This window comes from Chiloscyllium punctatum, chromosome 14 (assembly GCF_047496795.1).
Source record: "Chiloscyllium punctatum isolate Juve2018m chromosome 14, sChiPun1.3, whole genome shotgun sequence".
NCBI classification, from domain to species: domain Eukaryota; kingdom Metazoa; phylum Chordata; class Chondrichthyes; order Orectolobiformes; family Hemiscylliidae; genus Chiloscyllium; species Chiloscyllium punctatum.
In genome coordinates, this window is record NC_092752.1 from 11,202,229 (window position 1) to 11,220,754 (window position 18,526).

General features: G+C 42.2%; 1 protein-coding gene across 6 annotated transcripts; it reads right to left on the minus strand.

Moving 5' to 3' along the window:
- Positions 1-1,777: 1,777 nt before the first annotated feature.
- LOC140485592 (uncharacterized) lies at positions 1,778-9,323 on the minus strand. Of its 6 annotated transcripts, none has more exons than XM_072583874.1 (3): positions 9,302-9,323; positions 8,099-8,303; positions 1,778-6,998 (listed from the first exon to the last, which is right to left on the minus strand). In XM_072583874.1, the coding sequence occupies exon 3, from the start codon at positions 6,869-6,871 to the stop codon at positions 3,086-3,088; it is 3,786 nt and encodes a 1,261-aa protein (XP_072439975.1). In that variant the 5' UTR covers positions 6,872-6,998; positions 8,099-8,303; positions 9,302-9,323; the 3' UTR covers positions 1,778-3,085. The 6 variants fall into 6 exon arrangements, with proteins under 6 accessions (XP_072439975.1, XP_072439974.1, XP_072439976.1 ...); XM_072583873.1 differs by lacking the exon at positions 9,302-9,323 and adding an exon at positions 8,978-9,259; XM_072583875.1 differs by lacking the exons at positions 8,099-8,303; positions 9,302-9,323 and adding an exon at positions 8,978-9,259.
- Positions 9,324-18,526: the final 9,203 nt, after the last annotated feature.

An 18,526-nucleotide genomic window follows, 5' to 3' on the forward strand; every position in this document is an offset into this window, starting at 1 on the left:
AGAGTTTACATGGGGAATTTCTCACTGTATGTCCAGGGTGGCAGAAGGTACAGTCATCAGTGGATGCAGAGTGTCGTGAGGCCATAGTACAAGAGACCAGTTTCCATGAGGATTTGTGGGTTGGTGGAAATGGGGCATCACACAGAGTGAAAAGTACTCTAGCTTCAACAGGAAATGTGTCTTTGAAACGATTTAAGGTACAAGGTTGAATATTGTCATTTGAATTTGCTGGGGGAAAAGAAGAGAATTCTTCTCTCAGAGGATAGTGGATCTGTGGAATTGTTTTTACTGCAGAGGGCTATAGAGGCTGGGTCATTAAGAACATTCAAAACTGTGATGGGCCAATTTTTAATCAGTTAAAGGGAGTTAAAGGATTATAGGGAAAACACAGGAAAGTGATGTTGAGGATTATCAGATCAGCCACGATCTCATTAAATGGCCGTGCAGACTTGATGGGCTGAATGGCTAACTTCTGCTTCTATGTCTTATGATCTTATGAAACCAGTACAGGTCAGCAGTAACATGGGGCAAGAGCTCAGCAGAACTTGTGTAAGATTCCATGTACAGTTATCTATAGATAGTTTAGGACGGAGGACATGAAGACTCGGTAGGCAGGAGTCCAAAGTTGCCAACAGCAGACAGGTTTAGTGACTGCAACCTCTGGTCTCTCTGTAAAGGGTGAACAATGTGTGCCCTCAATTGCTTCCAGATCCGTTAGCCAAACTGATAGCAGTTGACTTGTGTCCATTTTTGCTCTGGCACCAGTGACAGGAAACAAGCATTAAATTTTCCCGACAAAATTTCAAGGCAACTGTGGATGGGTATGTCATACATTGTTGGCAAGCCATGCCTGGTGGATTCTGTAGCAAGTTAAAACAGTCCATCCCAATTCTGAACGCATACAACAGCTCATTGACTCAATGGCAACAATTTCAACTCTGAGTCAGGATCGTGAGCTCAATCACCGTCAGAGATGTGGGGTAATGCTGATCTGTCAGAGGTACTGCCTTTCACAAGTGGCATGAAACCTAGGATCAGACTGTGGATCAGAGGGTGCATGGTGGCTCTGTGGTTAGCACTGCTGCCTCAAAGCAGCAGGGACCCAGGTGCGATTCCACCATCAGGCAACTGTCTGTAGGGAGTTTGCATATTCGCCTCAGGTCTGCATGCAATTCCTCTGGGCACTCAGGTTTCCTCCTGCTGACTACGCATGTGCATGTTAGGCGGATTGGCCGTGGTAAATTGCCCTGTAGTGTCCAGGGATGTGCAGGCTAGGTGGATTAGCCATGGGAAATACTGGGGAAAGAGTGAGTCTGAATGGGATGCTCTTCAGAGGGTCAGCTTGGGCTGAATGGCCTCCTTCCATATTATAGGGATTTTATGACAGCCCTCTTAGGTGGCTTAGAAAGTTCCAGAGCACCTTTAGAAAAATAGTAGAGTTCTCCTCAAGGCGATCTAGCCAACATCTATGCCAAAACAGAGAACCTGATCATTGATCTCAATCATGTTTCTGAGGGTTTGCTGTGCATTAATTGGTTGCTGTATTTCCTACATCACAACTGTGGCTACCCTTCTACTGCCACTTTAGGAGGTGCTAAGGTTGTAAAAGGTGTTGCATGAATTCTCCTTTGTTCTTGTTCATTTCAGTCAAAGGTTACCTCTTAAAAAATGGCCAGTCTCATAAGAAACCAAAGATTTGGCTAGCCCTTATTAAAGAACAATGCGGCATAATTCAAGGCCATTGAGAAAAAAATTGAAAGCAGAAATTTGTCCCATATATTGTTCATATTTATTACATTATTCTAACAGAAACAGTTTGAAATTTAAAAATACAATACATCGTGGTTATCGTTGAAGAAACTGGGCCTTGGATTGATTAAATTGCTTTGGGTGAGTTGCCAATGAACATCTACCACTTGTTAAGCCTGAGAAAGGTGCAGCTATAAAGTAACTGGCCAAGGGCTGCCTTGTGTGTGGAGGGAAGTGAAGTGATTGGAATTCTGTGAACAGGGAGCATCTCTGCTCATCTCCGTCAATGCAGCAACAAAATTAAACTTAGCCACACATGCTCCATGTGTTTCTATCCAATTTTGATAAGGAGGACTAAATCAGTCCTTCTCATTTACATTGGCAAAGGACAGATAACAGAGACTGGTTACTCAGTACGTGTAAGGGAATGGACACAGAGCGGATTTTTAATATAAATCTCTATGCTGTTTAGCAAAAGACAAACAGTAAACAATCAATATCAATAACACAGTACAAAAAAAAGGCAGAAAATTTGACATCAGTCAGGACCGTCATCTAAGATACAAGTCGCAATACATGGATTTCACCTTGGAGAGGAAGCTAAAATGTGTAATAGTGATACTTCTCATTATATTTATATAATATAAAATGCTCTGGCTTACTAAATACAGTATATGAGTCCACGTATTCTATTTTACACAACAATCAAGCATCTGTGACAAGTTGCATTCTTTTCCTTAATTAATTCAAAAAGCCATTTATTCCCCTGTACCTCTAAGACTATGCACTAGACAACTGCAATGTTAGCCTCTACATTGAAATGTTGCAATAGTTAGTTGTTTTGCTGAGGACATTCTACAGGAATCACAAAACTGCAAGTGTCATGGTCTAACTATGTAACCTTGTTCCCTCGAAGCATTAACATTAAAATATATCAATTATGTTCATGCATACTAGAGCATGCTTGAATAGTTGAGAACGTCAGGTGATGGGTACATGTTATCAAGACCAAGAAAAAAAAGTTCAGAATAAAATCTTCACAGAACAGTCACCTCTATAGTATTCATTTAATCATTATGAAATAAAATCTAACTAGGTCATTTTGTTTACAAATGGTGGTCATTATTGCCTAATAGATGACCTACAGGTCTCTTAATTGTATCTAGTGGACAGATACAACATTGAAATGCCATGTATGATAACTACAGCCACTGTATATATTTTGCAGGGAAAAGAATCTGTAATAAAGGTTCAAACTACTCATGAACAATAAGTGCAGAAAGTGGTCCGTCACAAACAATTTGGAAGATTGGCTGAAATATGACAACAGTTCCCATCAGTCAATCACAGAGGAAGGCTGTGGACGAAGGCAACACTGTGGGGATCTCATGTTCTGCAGAACTGTCCTGAATATATTTTGCTGCCTCCTTTTGTTGGCTTTATTACTCCCAGGTGTTGCATCCAAAGAAGCAGATCTTTTGCTCTGATTGTTCACTTTGATTTGCTTCTCGTATTCTACGATCTGTCTCTGTAAGTGACACTGAATGGCAAACCCCAGTGATTCAGGGTCAAGGGAGGCACCATAAACTTCCCAGGTCATACCCTGCTCATCCCATACCACATCCCGGACATTCTTTGACTGAACTGCCTCTTTATCTGGGTCACTATCTGAATGCTTCGGTTCAACGTTCACCTCAATAGTAGGTTTTGGCTTTTTGGTCTCAAACAAGTGAGACTGCTTACTGACATGGGGGTCAGTTTTTGACTGGCCACTTCCCTTCATGGTTGCACAGCCAGCTTCTGATTGGGTGAATCCCTTACCGTCATTATATAGAGTTATCACCTGAGCAGATTTTTTGCTGATGTCTGAGTCATTTTTGGGTTGCTCACATTCTTTACTGACGCTGTCCACAGCTTGTGATTGAGACACTTTTTTATTGGTGTCATGTTCATCTTTTGGGTGACCAGACAGTACGCTGATGCACTGGTTGGCTTCTGGCTGAACAGTTTCCACGGTGATACCGTGAGGACCTTCCACTGGGCCAGAAGTTTCACTGTCATTACAAACACCTTGTGGTTGGTCTGCTGTCTCGCTATTGGCAGGCAGGTCTTTGGTTTGGTTCGTTTGTTTTTTGGCATCAAGATCAGGTTCCCTTTTGATTCGGTAAACATTGTGGGCTTGTCCAGACACTTTAATCACATCACCAGGAGCTTGAGATTGGTCAGATCCCTTTGGGACAGTACCTATACTGAGTGGTCCACTGGAATCCATTTGGATATCCCCAGCAGTTTTCAAGCAGAAGGATGGCTTGGTAATGTCAGGAGCCATTGTCGATGGGTCAGGTTTCTGCAGCAGTCCAGATTGCCCACTACTTTGGTTAAATTTGGTTATACTGTCGTGTTGTTGGTCATTTTTTCTACTAATTTTGGTAGCACTGTTTGATTGGCTAGATTTATCCATGGCGGTTTCTTTCTGGTTGGATTTTTCATGGACATTTGCAGCAATGGCTGACTTCCTGCTGCTATCATAAAAACACTGAGAAGATTCATTTACAACACAATGTAAAAGGGTGGGAACGCCAGTGTCTTGGTTACCACTGTTATTAATGTTTGGCTGTTCTGAGTTCTCACTGTTATCACAGGGGCTGTGTGACTGCATGGATCTCTCATGTAACTCCACAGCCACCTTCAAGCGTTCAGGTTCTGCTCTGAGCTTTGCGGGGACATGTGTCCCAGATTCTGATTCATTAGTAACAAGAACGGATGGTGCCTGTCCACAGTCTGTAAGTCCTTCAGCATTTGTTGGCTCACTCTTCTTGACATCGATAGCTTTTGGATCATAATCAGACTCTTTAGAGAATTCCTGTGCATTTTCAGTTTTATTTCGGTAAGTAACCTCTGATAAGAAAGATTCAGTCTGGGTTTTCCCCACTAACTCTTCACGCAGTTCATAGACAACATTCGAGTGTTCAGATCCTTCTGTAAAGGTACACGTTACCTTGAGTTGTTCTGACTCATGGTAACTGTCACTAATTCGTGCTGACTGACTGAGCTTGGAATGACTGCGTTCTGAATAAACATTCTGGCCAACCTGACACTCACTCATTGAGCCAGGGGCAGGACTCTGGGGACTGGTCGCTGTGGATTTACACTGAAAACTTTGCAGGACAGCTTGGACCTCAACATCCCGACAAGACTTGTTCCAAATGAATGGGAAGTAGCTGCCTGGTGACTGACTCGTCATTGTTTCTGCATCTTTAAATTTGGACTCCTGTTGTTGTTGCTGACCAATCCCTCCTAGATTTGGCTCTGTGTCTGTTGGCTGCATTTGTTGGTGTTCTCTAGAACTGTACTGGGTGGACTCCTGCGTTCCTCTGGCTCCAATCTTTTGCACATGCAATTCTGAAGGTATGTCAGGGCCAGTTTTGGGAGGAGCTTCTTCCTTTGTAAGTCTCAGTTGCTCCTTTCGGTTTCCAGTTTTCATATTAAAGGCAGTTTCTTCTTTCACAGTGACTGTTTGGAGTCCATCCCTTATTGCAGACTCAAGTTGTTCCATGTCAGTCCTAATCCCAACCCTCTTTTCCTCTCTCCTTTCAATGCTGATCTTTTGGTAACTTGTCCCAGGATATCCAAGATCAATATGTTCAGTGTGCTGGTGGTCAGTCCCAGTAGGTTCAGGGTCAGTGTGTTTGTTCTGCTGGTGGTCAGTCCCAGTATGTCCAGGGTCAGTACGATTTGTCTGCTGGTGGTCAGTTCCAGTATGTCCAAGGTCAGCAGGATTGGTCTGCTGGTGGTCATTCCCAGTATGTCCAGGGTCAGTGTGTTTGGTCTGTTGGTGGTCAGTCCTAGTAGGTCCAGGGTCAGTATGTTTGGTCTGCTGGTGGTCAGTTCCAGTACATCCAGGGTCAGCAGGTTTGATCTTCTGGTGGTCAGTCCCAGTATGTCCAGAGTCAATGTGTTTGTTCTGCTGTTGATCAGTCCCAGAGTGTCCAGGGTCAGCAGGTTTGGTCTGCTGGTGGTCAGTCCCAGTATGTCTAGTGTCAACAAGTTTGGTTTGCTGGTGGTCAGTTCCAGTACATCCAGGGTCAGCAGGTTTGGTCTGCTGGTGGTCAGTTCCAGTATGTCCAGGGTCAGTGTGTTTGTTCTGCTGTTGGTCAGTCCCAGTGTGTCCAGGGTCAGCAGATTTGGTCTGCTGGTGGTCAGTTCCAGTATGTCTAGGGTCAGCAGGTTTGGTCTTCTGGTGGTCAGTCCCAGTATGTCCAGAGTCAGCAGGTTTGGCCTTCTGGTGGTCAGTCCCAGTATGTCTAGGGTCAGCAGGTTTGGTCTTCTGGTGGTCAGTCCCAGTATGTCCAGAGTCAGTGTGTTTGGTCTGCTGTTGGTCAGTCCCAGTATGTCCAGGGTCAGCAGATTTGGTCTGCTGGTGGTCAGTCCCAGTAGGTCCAAGGTCAGTGTGTTTGGTCTGCTGGTGGTCAGTTCCAGTATGTCCAGGGTCAGTGTGTTTGGTCTTCTGGTGGTCAGTTCCAATATGTCCAGGGTCAGTGTGTTTGGTCTGCTGGTGGTCAGTTCCAGTATGTCCAGGGTCAGTGTGTTTGGTCTGCTGGTGGTCAGTTCCAGTATGTCCAGGGTCAGTGTGTTTGGTCTTCTGGTGGTCAGTCCCCATAAGTTGAGGGTCAGCAGGTTTGGTCAGTTGCCTTTTGGTCCCAGAAAGTCCAGGGTCAGGACATATATCTGGCTGACCTTGATGCACACATTTTGTCTGCTGGTTTATAATGACCTCTGAAGAGTTTTGAGCATTTTTCTCGGCACCTTGCTGACTGCTGTTCATTGCATCTGGCTTTATCCATTGGCCAGGTTCTCCACCTCCATCGCACACAGCCTGATCTCCATTGGTGTATAGTTTGGATGTAGCATTTTCGGTCTGCCTGGATTCCAGTATTAAAGGAGCTGAGTTAATGAAACTTTCCTTTAGCATAAGTGAGGAGCTTGATGCTTTCTGTTGATCTGGGGAGGTTGCTTTCTGTTGGCTGTTGTTACAAGAGCTTCCTCCGAGGTCTTTTCTGCCCATTGCAGCTGCTGATCTTTGCACAGCCTGAGAATCCTGAGGATTTGGTACAGTCCCCATTCGGCTCTGCAATCTTCACAGTTGCTCTTTCTCAGCCCAGGGGTGGGCACAAATCCACAGTGAAAACTGTTGTGTTGCCTAATACTTCTTTCTCTCATGCAATATTCCTTCGGATACCTGATCGTTCCTGAAATACAACAGAATCGTGACAGCAAAACCCAGAATGTGAATTCTACCACACATGGGGAAAGGGGAGTTCAAGTACACTTCCCAGTGAAAAATAATTCATTGAAACATTCAGAAAAAGCCTACAGGCTTGTAATAGATAGTTTAAAGGAACCAGTAGTATGTGCATATATGAAACGAATATAAATGGTATTTGATTGAGTATCAAGTATAATTTTATCCATTGAAATATAACTCCAGTCTTACCTATAAGAATTTTAAAATCCATTTTCTACGTGTGAAAGTCAATACATCAGCAGTCATATTCTATGTCACAATGGTTTATTTCAAGAGATTACATGATTGAAAAATATTCTGTGTGAAATGGTCTCAATCAGGCAAAATCATAAACACATTATCCAAATGTCTTTTACCCATTCTGTATAAATTACCTACCTGTTTCACATCAAATGCGACTTCTATGAATCAGTGTCTACTGCATGTTAATTATGCTTTGTCACACACACATTGACACATACAGATACAAAAATAAACACCCACCTGCCCCACAACTACACAGATACTCCAAGGTACAATTACAGAAACATAGATACATATTGATACATTGTATACCAATGCAGACACACATATAGAGACACACAGTGCAGACTCAAACCCCACACAGACATGGACACACAAACTGGTGCACACACAAACCCCATGCTCCACACAGACGCCCCCTCATAAACACAGATATATGCATACCGACTAACACACTGACAAAGATTCTCACACATAGGGTATCCGTTAATTGGCCACACAGACAGACACCAGATGGAGACACTAGGACCAACATATACACACACATAGATGTATGCAGCCACCCCCTCAAACTGATACACACATATTTACACATTCGGATAGGCACAGATTCTCTCTCTCTCTCACATACGTAAACAGACATATAGACACCCAGAGACATCACCATAAAGACCTTAGGGCATACAGACACAAATAGAAACGCACAGATATCCAAAAACACCATGTCATAGTCCCTCGTTTGTATTTAAAACAATGTTTCCCGTTATAGACCCCAGCGTCCCCTGAATAAGCGATACCAACCGCTTGGTAGGAAGCACAGGGGGACTTCGTTCCTCTACTCCCAGTCCAGCATCAGCCGATTTCTGAAGCAGGTATCCTTAGCCCCCAGTCTGTTGGCGAGCTCCCAACCGCGAGGAACAAAAACACAGGGCTGAGCTCCAACCTGCGCGACATTGGAGACGGAATTCTCGCTATTTATATCCAGGCACCCACACGCAGAGCCGGGCTGTAGTAGTAAATAAACATTCTGCCTTCAACAAGCATCAGTCATCCAGGAAGAGGGGGGCTCATTCGCCTTGTGTTTGGAGGAGTTGGGAGCTGGGATAATTGACAGTCAGTGCTCCCAGGTTTTTGCTGGTCTGCAAGAAGCCAGTTCTCCTCCTGTCAGTCCCCCCACTTCCCTTTGCAATCCAGAGGCCGGGGGTTGGGGGGGAAGAGGAGATTGGTTCAGATGCTGCAGAGAGACGGCGGGTGAACGGGGAAGAAGCTACAAAAAGGGGACGCTACTGCAGAGCGCGCTGCGGCTACCGAATGGCAAAGTCCTTATAACACACACTTACCTCCCTCGGCGCTGATTCTCCAGCTCTCCCCCCACCCCCTCTCACTCTCTCTCTCTCAGTGAGCTCACAGTTGACCTTGCAGCAAGTCTTGGGTTCAAGATTATCCAACACGCTTTAACACAGCAACCCAACTGCTCAGGGACCTTTTCCTCTTAAAAAATAAATAGGGTTTTTTTTTATTTTTGATGTTCCTTACCAAATTTCATGCTTTGCATGTTTTAAATCCCCCACCCCGGCTCCCAGCGAAACCTGAAAATGCAGAAAAAATGCACCTAGCGCGGCGGAATCTGAAATCGGCGTAATTGCGTCGGGCAGAAGCCGCCGACCGTCTCCCACTTACTTTCACCGGTTTCGCTTGCCCCGTGTGAGACGGTGCAAGATCTCCCATTGATCTCTCATTGACCACCAACGCTTGCCAAACTCTCTCTCTCTCTCTCTCCGCCTGGGACCAGCACTGACTGACTCCCACCCCCACCACACACACACACACACACATACGGCTGCAAACTGTTCTCAATCCTACTCCCCGAAACTGGAACACATAATCTGAGCACTCCGGGTCCAGTGCTGGGCAAGTGCTGCAGGTGCCCTCTTTCGGGAGGAGATGTTAACCCCATCGCCCCTGACTGAGGCCGAACAGCAGATGCCACACCATCAAACTCACCAGACCACAATAACCTGATCGTGACCGCACCCGCCACTCAAGGCGGGTGGGGGTCATCTTTTGGCCCACTCTGTTTAGTCTGTTTGTGAGCAATCCATCTTGAAAGCAATGAGCAGCTTTCGACAAAGCACTGGGACATAATTAGCACATGGCTTAAGGAAGGATTGATACGTTTCAGTAAAATGCAAATCTGATTGCGGATCCTAGTTTATTTTTAATGGAAGGACCCATTGAATATTGGACAATTTCACCTTCTAAAGAACTTTGTGGGTTGTTTTATTGCTGATTGTCAAATAATGAACAGAGTTTTCAGAGCAGTTTGTTGGATGTGAATTGAAACCTCCTCAATGAAATGAAAACTCTCAATGAAAATATTTATTTTTTCAACTTATAGAATCAACACACAAAGTAGACTTGATGACCAAGGAGAGTACATTCACAATACCATCAAATAGGTTTGAATATCAATGTGTATGTTTTTCCAGCACAAGCCAATTGCCAGCGGTAAGAGTGTGTCAGATTTCAACTCAGCCTTGTGATGGAAAGAGTACTGGAATCTCTACAATCATAATCCCTTGTTCCAGGACTTAAACATGTACATGGAATTGTATGTTGCTTCAGCAACTTGCACTCCTTGTGTTTTTTTTGGGGGGGGGGTAGTTGGAAGTGGGAGTGTGGCTTGATTGGTTCCCTTTCCAGATGGATGCCTGGTTCAGAATGGTGCCAGCAACCTGGAGTTCAATGCACAATCTAACTGGGGCAGATTCAGGACCTACCTCGTCACCCCTACCCATGGTGGAGGTTGTAGCACTTTGGGAGTTGGACCTGCCTTTGGGCAGAGAACACAAGAAGAAGTTTGGCGATCCAGAACTTGAGTATTGCTGAAAAAAGACCCAGTTTATTGCAACTTTTCAGCTTGCCCTCATCAGGACATTTTGCAAGAATACCAATTCATGGTTTAAAAATAAATAAAAATGCATTCATACTCCATAAAAGGAGAATGCTGATTGGATGATAAGTGGACTCTGATCAGTAGAGGGCTTGCCATGGAGCTTGAACCCATGGATGCTGATTGACAGTTAACAACCATGACTTTGTTAAATTCTAACCCACGCAGGTAGATTCTGATTGGTCAGAGCATTGCTCTGAGAAAAAAATCAGTGAATAGATGTCCCCTCTTTTGTTGAATTGAAACAGGTGTAAGTCCAGCATATTATCAGTTGCAATTGTTTCAATCAGAGTCCACATGCCTGGTTTAAAACCTGCCTGAGAACCATCAATCGGCAATAATGAGGGCTATTCTTCATGGGTACCTCTACCATACAGAATCTCCTCAAGGAAGAGCTGTATAAATCTTATAGCATTGAGTTAACACAGCCCGGCAGAGGTAAGCTGAGTGCCCTCTTCATTTGTTACATTGCTTCTAAGAGCTTTACACAAATTGTTCCCCACATTGTATCAGTGACTACACTTCAGAAGCACTAATTTAGTGTAAACTGGTTCAGATGATTCTGAGACCATAAAAATTCTGTATAAAATTAAAAAGCATTTCCCTGACATCTTAACTCTGTTTCTCTCACCACAAATTCTGAAATGTTCTGTTTTCACGTCAGACCTCCAGCATCTAATGTATTTTGCTTTGTGGGCAATTAGTGATGGACAATGAATACCGTTTTTGCCTTTGACACACAAATCCAGTGAAAGAATTATTAAGTGAGTTTTGTAACATTGAGAGAAAATCTGTGATGACAGTGATAATTTGCCCTTGCGCTCTCTGCTCTCTTCAATTTAGCAGTGGTGAGCTTATAATGAGGGACAACAAGATTGTGGTAATACTTAGATTAAAACTTGAGTAATGGATTTCAGGGGAAGTAAAATAAACATTGACAATTGGTGCAGCTGTATCAATGCAGTAGAGCAGATGTTATTAAAAAGCTGGCTATAAATGTTAGAGGTCCCCATAATCCACACCTGTGTTGCTCTGAATACTCATTGAGGTCTCCTGTCAGCAAGCAAACATTGAATCATATTTTATAGAAATATTTTCCTGAGGCTTAGGTGAAAGTATGCTAGTATTACCCCACCCACCCCCAAACTCTAGCACTCAAACCTTGTTGTTTTTGTAATTTTGTGCTTCACACTGTAAGTTCTATTTCTAAGATAACTCTGTGAAATTTTGGAATGAAAAGTAACATGTTTGTTAACACTAGAGAGTCAAAATAGTATGATGGTGATACTATGGTTGAGATATTAATAGAGATAATCTCCCAAAACAGTGGATTTCATTAAGGACCAAGATAGGGGTTGAGATTTCCCTGTTCAATCACAATGTAATTTTGCATCTGCCTCTGGTGAAAAACATATTTCTTAAATAATGGAATGTTACCATAGAAACCATTGTGCTAACTATTGATAAGATGACTATAATATACACACTTTGTACTGTGTCTGTATTGGAATCTTGAATAAACCCATTTTGCAAAAAGTTTTTTTTGTACTTCAGGAAGCAAACTACTGAGAGAACTGCATCGAGGAAGATGATTTTGAGTCTTGTGAAAATAAAACTGAAGTATTAATGAATATCTGCTGTTCCACTCATTTACACTCTCCAAAACTCTGAATTTTTGAATGTCAGGCTCTTTCTAAATAATAAAGCGAAGAAAGAGTTGCATAGAAGCATGGTGAGAAGTTTTATTACAGTGAATTTAAAGTTTTTACCTTTATATCTGCATTGGAAGCAGTTCAGAGGATTACTTATCTGCTACATAGAATGAATGGATTGCCTTTTGAGGAAAGCTAGACAGCCTCGGCCTAAATCATCCAGAGTTTAGAAGAGTCAGAGTTGACTAAATTGAAACAGACAAGATCCTGAGGGGAGCTGACCGGTGGATGTGCAAAGGATATTTCCTCTCATGGGAGAATCTAGAACTGGGGACCACAGTTTAAAAGTAAGGTACCGCCCATTTAAGACAGAAATGAGGAAGTACTTTTTCACTCAGGGAGTTGTGAGTCTTTGGAATTCCCTTCGTCAAAAGGCAGTGGCTGCAGAATATTTAAATATTTTCAAGACAGAGGTAGGTAGATTCTTGGGAATGAAAGGTTATGGGATAACGTAGGAATGTTGAATTGAGATTAAAATCAGATCAGCTGTCGGTAGTCTCAAATGGCCAAGTGGCCTATTCTTCCTTGCTCATATATTTCATATTCATGGCAGACCACTTACTTTGAAACTGTGCTCTTTAGTTCTTGGTGTCCACGAGGAGTAACATCTTCCTGCCATATACCCTGTCGAGCCCCCTCAGAATTTTACATGATTCAGTAAGAGTGCTTCTCACTCTCAGAAGTCCGCTCAGTATAGGTCCAACCTGCTCCTTCATCCCTCAGGTACCCACCTTATCTGGACTTGGGCTTACTCATCCTTCTCTATGATGCTGTCCTCCGATTTGGATTCAGCGAGTGGTAGATTGGGAAGAGTTTTGCAACTGATAATAATGACATTGGACATTGCACAGCGAAAATGGAAAGCAGGTCAGTTCATAACACAGTCAGAAACTTTTCCCCCGGGTACAACAGAGTGTTACAAGGGGACATAAATTTAAGGTGAAGGGTGGAAGGTATAGGGGAGATGTCAGGGGTGGGTTCTTTACCCAGAGAGTGGTGGGGGCATGGAATGCGCTGCCCGAGGGAGTGGTAGAGTCAGATTCATTGGCGACCTTTAAGCGGCATTTGGATAGGTACATGGATGGGTGCTTAATCTAGGATAGAAGTTCGGCACAACATCGTGGGCCGAAGGGCCTGTTCTGTGCTGTATTGTTCTATGTTCTATAACATCAACGCCCCTCATCTTGCTGAAGGACCTCCCTCACTAGGGGAGAAAGAAAGCCGTTATCTACGAATCATATGATGCTTTAACAGCCTTTTTCCTGTGTTTAAAAAAAAGTGGAGTTGCTATTTTCTTGCTTGTTATTGCAAAACAAATTCAATCAGGTGTCACAAGCCTTCTCCTTTAACATAATTCCTGGTGCTGCTTCCTGTAATGTAGATTGTAGAATGATAATAGGCGTCTAATATATCATTTTAAGGGCAAGGTCACCTAACCATGCCATAAATGTCAATCACACTGACAGGCATGGTGAAAAATAAAATTCCTTTGACTAATAATCAAATGCTGTTAAATGCTTTGAGATGCTGGTAAATGTGAATAACATTATGGAGATTATATAGATCTTTTCTTTTTCTGGAAGTATTCTGAAGGTTTTTGGCTTTGTTACCCTATATGTCCATTCTTTTCATTTGTGAAATAATTTAATTTAGTTTAGTTTGAACTTGTAACTCCACTTGTCCTACTCTCATAGTTTGGTTTAAAACAGTATTCTGGAATTAACTTACTACCATTGTTCACTCTGTTTATACATCCCACAAGATCAAAAACAATTTCATTTATCACTGTGACTATAACATAACATAAAGTTTGACTTGTTTCACAAATTCACTCAATCACATTGTTATAAATTTGAAGTGCATCAATTTCAATAAGCTTTTCTAATAACTTAATCCCATTTTTAAAAAAACTTATCCTCAGGCCACCATTTATTGGCCATCCCTAATTGGCCAGAGGGCAATTGAGAGTCACCCATATTGCAGTCGGTCTGGAGTCACATCTCAGTCAACACAAGGATGGCTGTTTCCTTCCCTAAAGCATATTAGGGAACCAGCTTTTCCCCCTGACAATCAACAATGGTTTTGTGGTCATTATTAGACTCTGAATTCCAGACTGTCATTGAATACAAATTCCACTACCGGCTATGGCAGGATTTAAACCTAAGTCCCCAGAACATTACCTGGTTCACTGGATTAGCAGTCCAGCAATAATATCACTAGGCCATCACCTTCCCAGTGTTACCAATCAGCCCTATGGCTTCTTTTAGTTGCCTCCATCAGACCATAAATCCACAAGAGCAGATAATCACTATTTCTTAAAGCTTTATTGTTGTGATTAGCTTTGGTTTTCTTTCAAAATTTGTTTAATTAGAATTGACTTTTTCTTTTCTCCTCATCCATCTTCGGTTCACTTAATCGCTCTAGTGTGCTCCTTGAGCTGGGTTGTGTATGTTACATTATGTTAAAACCAGTGCATCAGTTTGTTTTGCTATGTGATTGTGTCTGGGATGAATCAACATACTTAATTTGAAGTAATGCTGATAAATAACAAGCATTAATTAGTATTTTTGCGAGATTTGTTGGCAAAGCTTTGTAATTAATGAGATTTTCTTCCTCATCAAATTAATTAGTCTTCGAGCAAAACATTGCAAATGCCTGGAAAATTGAAATAATAATAGAAATACTGCAATTACTCAGCACTGTTCATGGAGAGAATCAACAATAAGACATTATATTTATGGGTAGCATAAACAGAAATTGCTGGCAAAACTCAGCATCTGTGGAGAGAAATCGGAGTTATCGTTTATGGACAAGCAACCTTCTTTTAGTTTCTGATTTGCAGCATCTGCAGTTCTTTTAGGTTTTAGTTATATTTATGGGGCATCTTTAATGCAACTAAGTATCCCAAAGTACTCCATCAGTGGAGTATAACACAAAGTATGATACCTTGCCACAGATAAAGTTAGGAGTTTAGATGACCAAACTTGGTCAAAGAAGTAGGTTTTAAGGAAAGTCTTCAAGGAAGAAAGCAACGTTAAGAAACAAAGAGTTATCTGAAGGGAATCTTAAAGCTTTACTCCAAGGCAGCAAGAAACCACGACCTGCATTGGTGGAACAATTAAAACCGGAAATGCTCAAGAGGTCAGAATTAGAGAAGATCAGAGATTTTAGAGGATTGTGGGAATGAAAGAAGACATTGAAGTAGAGAAGGACAATGCCATGGAAGGATTTAAAAGCAAGAATGTGAATCTTAAAGTTAAGACGTTGCTGCACTAGAAACCATGAGCATATGGTTGAGAGGTGAATAGGACTTGTGTATGAGGTCAGATATAAGCTGCAAACATTTGGATGACTTCATGTTGACAGGGTAGAATGTTAGAGAGAAGCCAGGTTCATTTCGTTGAGATTTCACAACCCAGACTTTCATGGAAGCCAAACTCCCATCCATGGACTCCGTCTCTACTTCTTGTTGCCGTGGAAAGGCTGCCAACATCATCAAAGACCCCTCCCACCCTGGCAATACTCTCTTCCAACCTCTTCTGTCTGGTAGAAAATACAGAAGCATGAACACACGCACCAAAAGGTTCACGAACAGCTTCTTCCCAGCTGTTATTAGAATGCTGAATGGATCTCTAATTTCAATCTAATGTTGGCATTGCTTTTGTGCAGCTCCTGTGCAGTTGTAACCTGGTATGCCTCACTCTGTCTAAGTACCCTATGATCTGTACGTCCTTGTTTGTTATGACCTGACTATACTGCTCGCAAATCAAAACTTTTCACTGCACTTAGATACATATGACAATAATGAATCATATCAAATCATCTCAAATCAAATCAAATCCAATGTTTCTCAAGGAATCCAACAAAGGGATTTACAGACATGGTATCATTGAAACTGAATTCAACTGTGTGGGATGCTCAGTCATGCGCAAAATCATGAGATGTCCTTAAGTAGTTACTTTATGCCACATTACCCTTGAAAGGTATGGTATTTCAAAAGTTTGACCAATAAATGGTTCATAGAATCATAGAATCCCTATAATGTGGAAACTGGCCTTTCAGCCCAACAAGTCCACACCAACCCTCTGAAGAGTAGCCTACGCAGACCCATTGTCCTACTACTCTACATTTACCTCAGACTAATGCACCTAACCTACACATCCTTGAACACAATGGGCAATTTAGCACGGCTGATTCACCTAATCTACACATCTTTGGATTGTGGAAGGAAACCAGAGCACCTGGAGGAAACCCACACAGACGTAGGGACAATATGCAAACTCCACACAGACAGTCCCCCGAGTCTAGTATCAAACCCAGATCCCTGGTGCTGTGAGGCAACAGTGCCACCTGAGCCACCATGCTGACCACAATGCAATAGCAACATGAGTAGTGTTCATCAGGCTTGAACCCTAAATCTCTCTCTCCAAGGGTCATGATTCTCCGACTGAACTTCCCCTGAGACCCTTAATAAATTGAATTTGAAATTGCTGAAAAACTACACATTTTGTTGAGTCTTCTTTTCCCACTCATCAGAACAATTCAGAAGAATACCAAATCTAGGGGAAACCCATCGTTAATACTGTACAAGAATTCTGACTGGTTGAGGTGTTGTCCAAGAGAATGCACCCATTAACACTGACTGACAGCTGACTGCCAGACAGCTGTCAGTGTAGAAGGTTATCACACAACTGAATAGTGTGGTATATGAATTTCAGTGCTGCTGTGGTGCCAGTTACTTAAGCTTTAAAGCCCAAAGACTGGTGGATCATATCAAACAGCATATCCCTTCAGCTGTTCACAAGGTACTGACTGTACCCAATCAACCCACAAATGCAAAACTTGCAACTGTGTCTAACATCAGATGTGAATCTCCATTGACAACATTTGCTGCATAACCCTGAGAGTGCCACGAACTATACTGACAAACACTTTAGGATTGTCCGTCAGACTCACAGTGTGATGCACGTTTGTTCTGGAAGGTATATATATTAATTGAGTGGGACCTGTTCCTTGTAGTCAGAAACAACATATACACGTACTGCTCCTGTTTCAATTCAACAAAATAGGTATCAGTCATTTGCTGGTTCATTTCTCATGGCAATGTTCTGACCAATCAGAGTCGACCTGACTAGTTTAACATGTAAAGCCTGTCTGGCAGTCAGCTGTCAGTCAGTGTTAATGGGTGCATTCTCTTGGACAACACCTCGACCAGTCAGAATTCTTGTACAGTATTAACGATGGGTTTCCCCTAGATTTGGTATTCTTCTGAATTGTTCTGATGAGTAGGAAAAGAAGACTCAACAAAATGTGTAGTTTTTCAGCAATTTCAAATTCAATTTATTAAGGGTCTCAGGGGAAGTTCAGTGGGAGAATCATGACCCTTGGAGAGAGAGATTTAGGGTTCAAGCCTCATTCCAGAGATGTGAGCATATGTATTTGGTTGATGCTTCCTATGCGAAGGCGCCATTATCATAGATGCTATCTATCTATTAATCTAAATGAAGGGTGAATATTTGGGTTCCCATCACCCTCTTTGAAGACCAGGAGCTAAGTAAGTCCCATTGTCCTGCACAATATTTATTTTTCAAACAGCATCACTAAAACAGGTTAAATCAGCTGCTACATTCCCCATATTATAACGGAGATGACATTTCATGTAATGGGCTGTAAGGTTCTTTGAAAAATTCTGAGGCACTATCTAAAAGCGAGGTTGATTTTATAAAAATAAACATCATTGGAAGAAATAGCTTGGGAGAACATTTGTGCCGTCAAATGACATGATATAAGTGGACGTTCTGGACACTGGGCTCGGAAATCAAGAGGCAAAGTGAAGTTGACCTACTTTCTGGAGCCTGTGCACACTCCCTGCACAATCAAACCGACAACATCTTCGCTCTGTTGATGACAGAAAAACCAAGCGTGCTTAATTTTATCTATAAATATGCCTTGAATAAAACTGTCCTTCAAGAGAATTTCTGAAATCAACACGGTAAAACAAGAGATGTAGGAGAGAAACCTGAAGTCAAATGGAGAATAAATAAATTGAAGTAAAAGACTTGACGCAAAGAGGTCTGAGAGAGATGCAGTTGATGGGCATGTCTAGGGGCTGTGAGGACGGGGAGATATGACATTTCTATATGTTTGTTTCAAGGGCGAATTTATTCATTTAGTTCTGGCTGACTGCCCATTCTCATAGCTGCTAAACCATGAGAGAAAATATAAAGAACTAAGGCAGCAGCAATAGTGAATGTCAACGTTAGTTCCAAGTTGGAGCTAAAATCTGGTGTTTTTTGTTCAGTCAATGTCAAGCATGCAAAGACCTTTGTTTTTACCCCTGTTCTTAGCTAAACTCTAATTTGTCCCTTTAATATATGGTATCCACTAGCACTTTTGTCATTGTTTTATATGACTCGGGGCTAGAGTTTGAATAATGAGAGGACAGAAAGTTCTTACACCAAGCAGTATTGCTGCGAGAGAATGTCCACTGAGTGGAGGAGACTCATTCAGCCTGCTGACCTATTATTTATATATGTCTCCAGATGGTAAAATCCTTGTTTCAGA

Excerpts from the sequence above, each read along its gene's own strand:
- LOC140485592 (XM_072583874.1), bottom strand. The coding sequence starts at position 6,871 with ATGGGGACTGTACCAAATCCTCAGGATTCTCAGGCTGTGCAAAGATCA.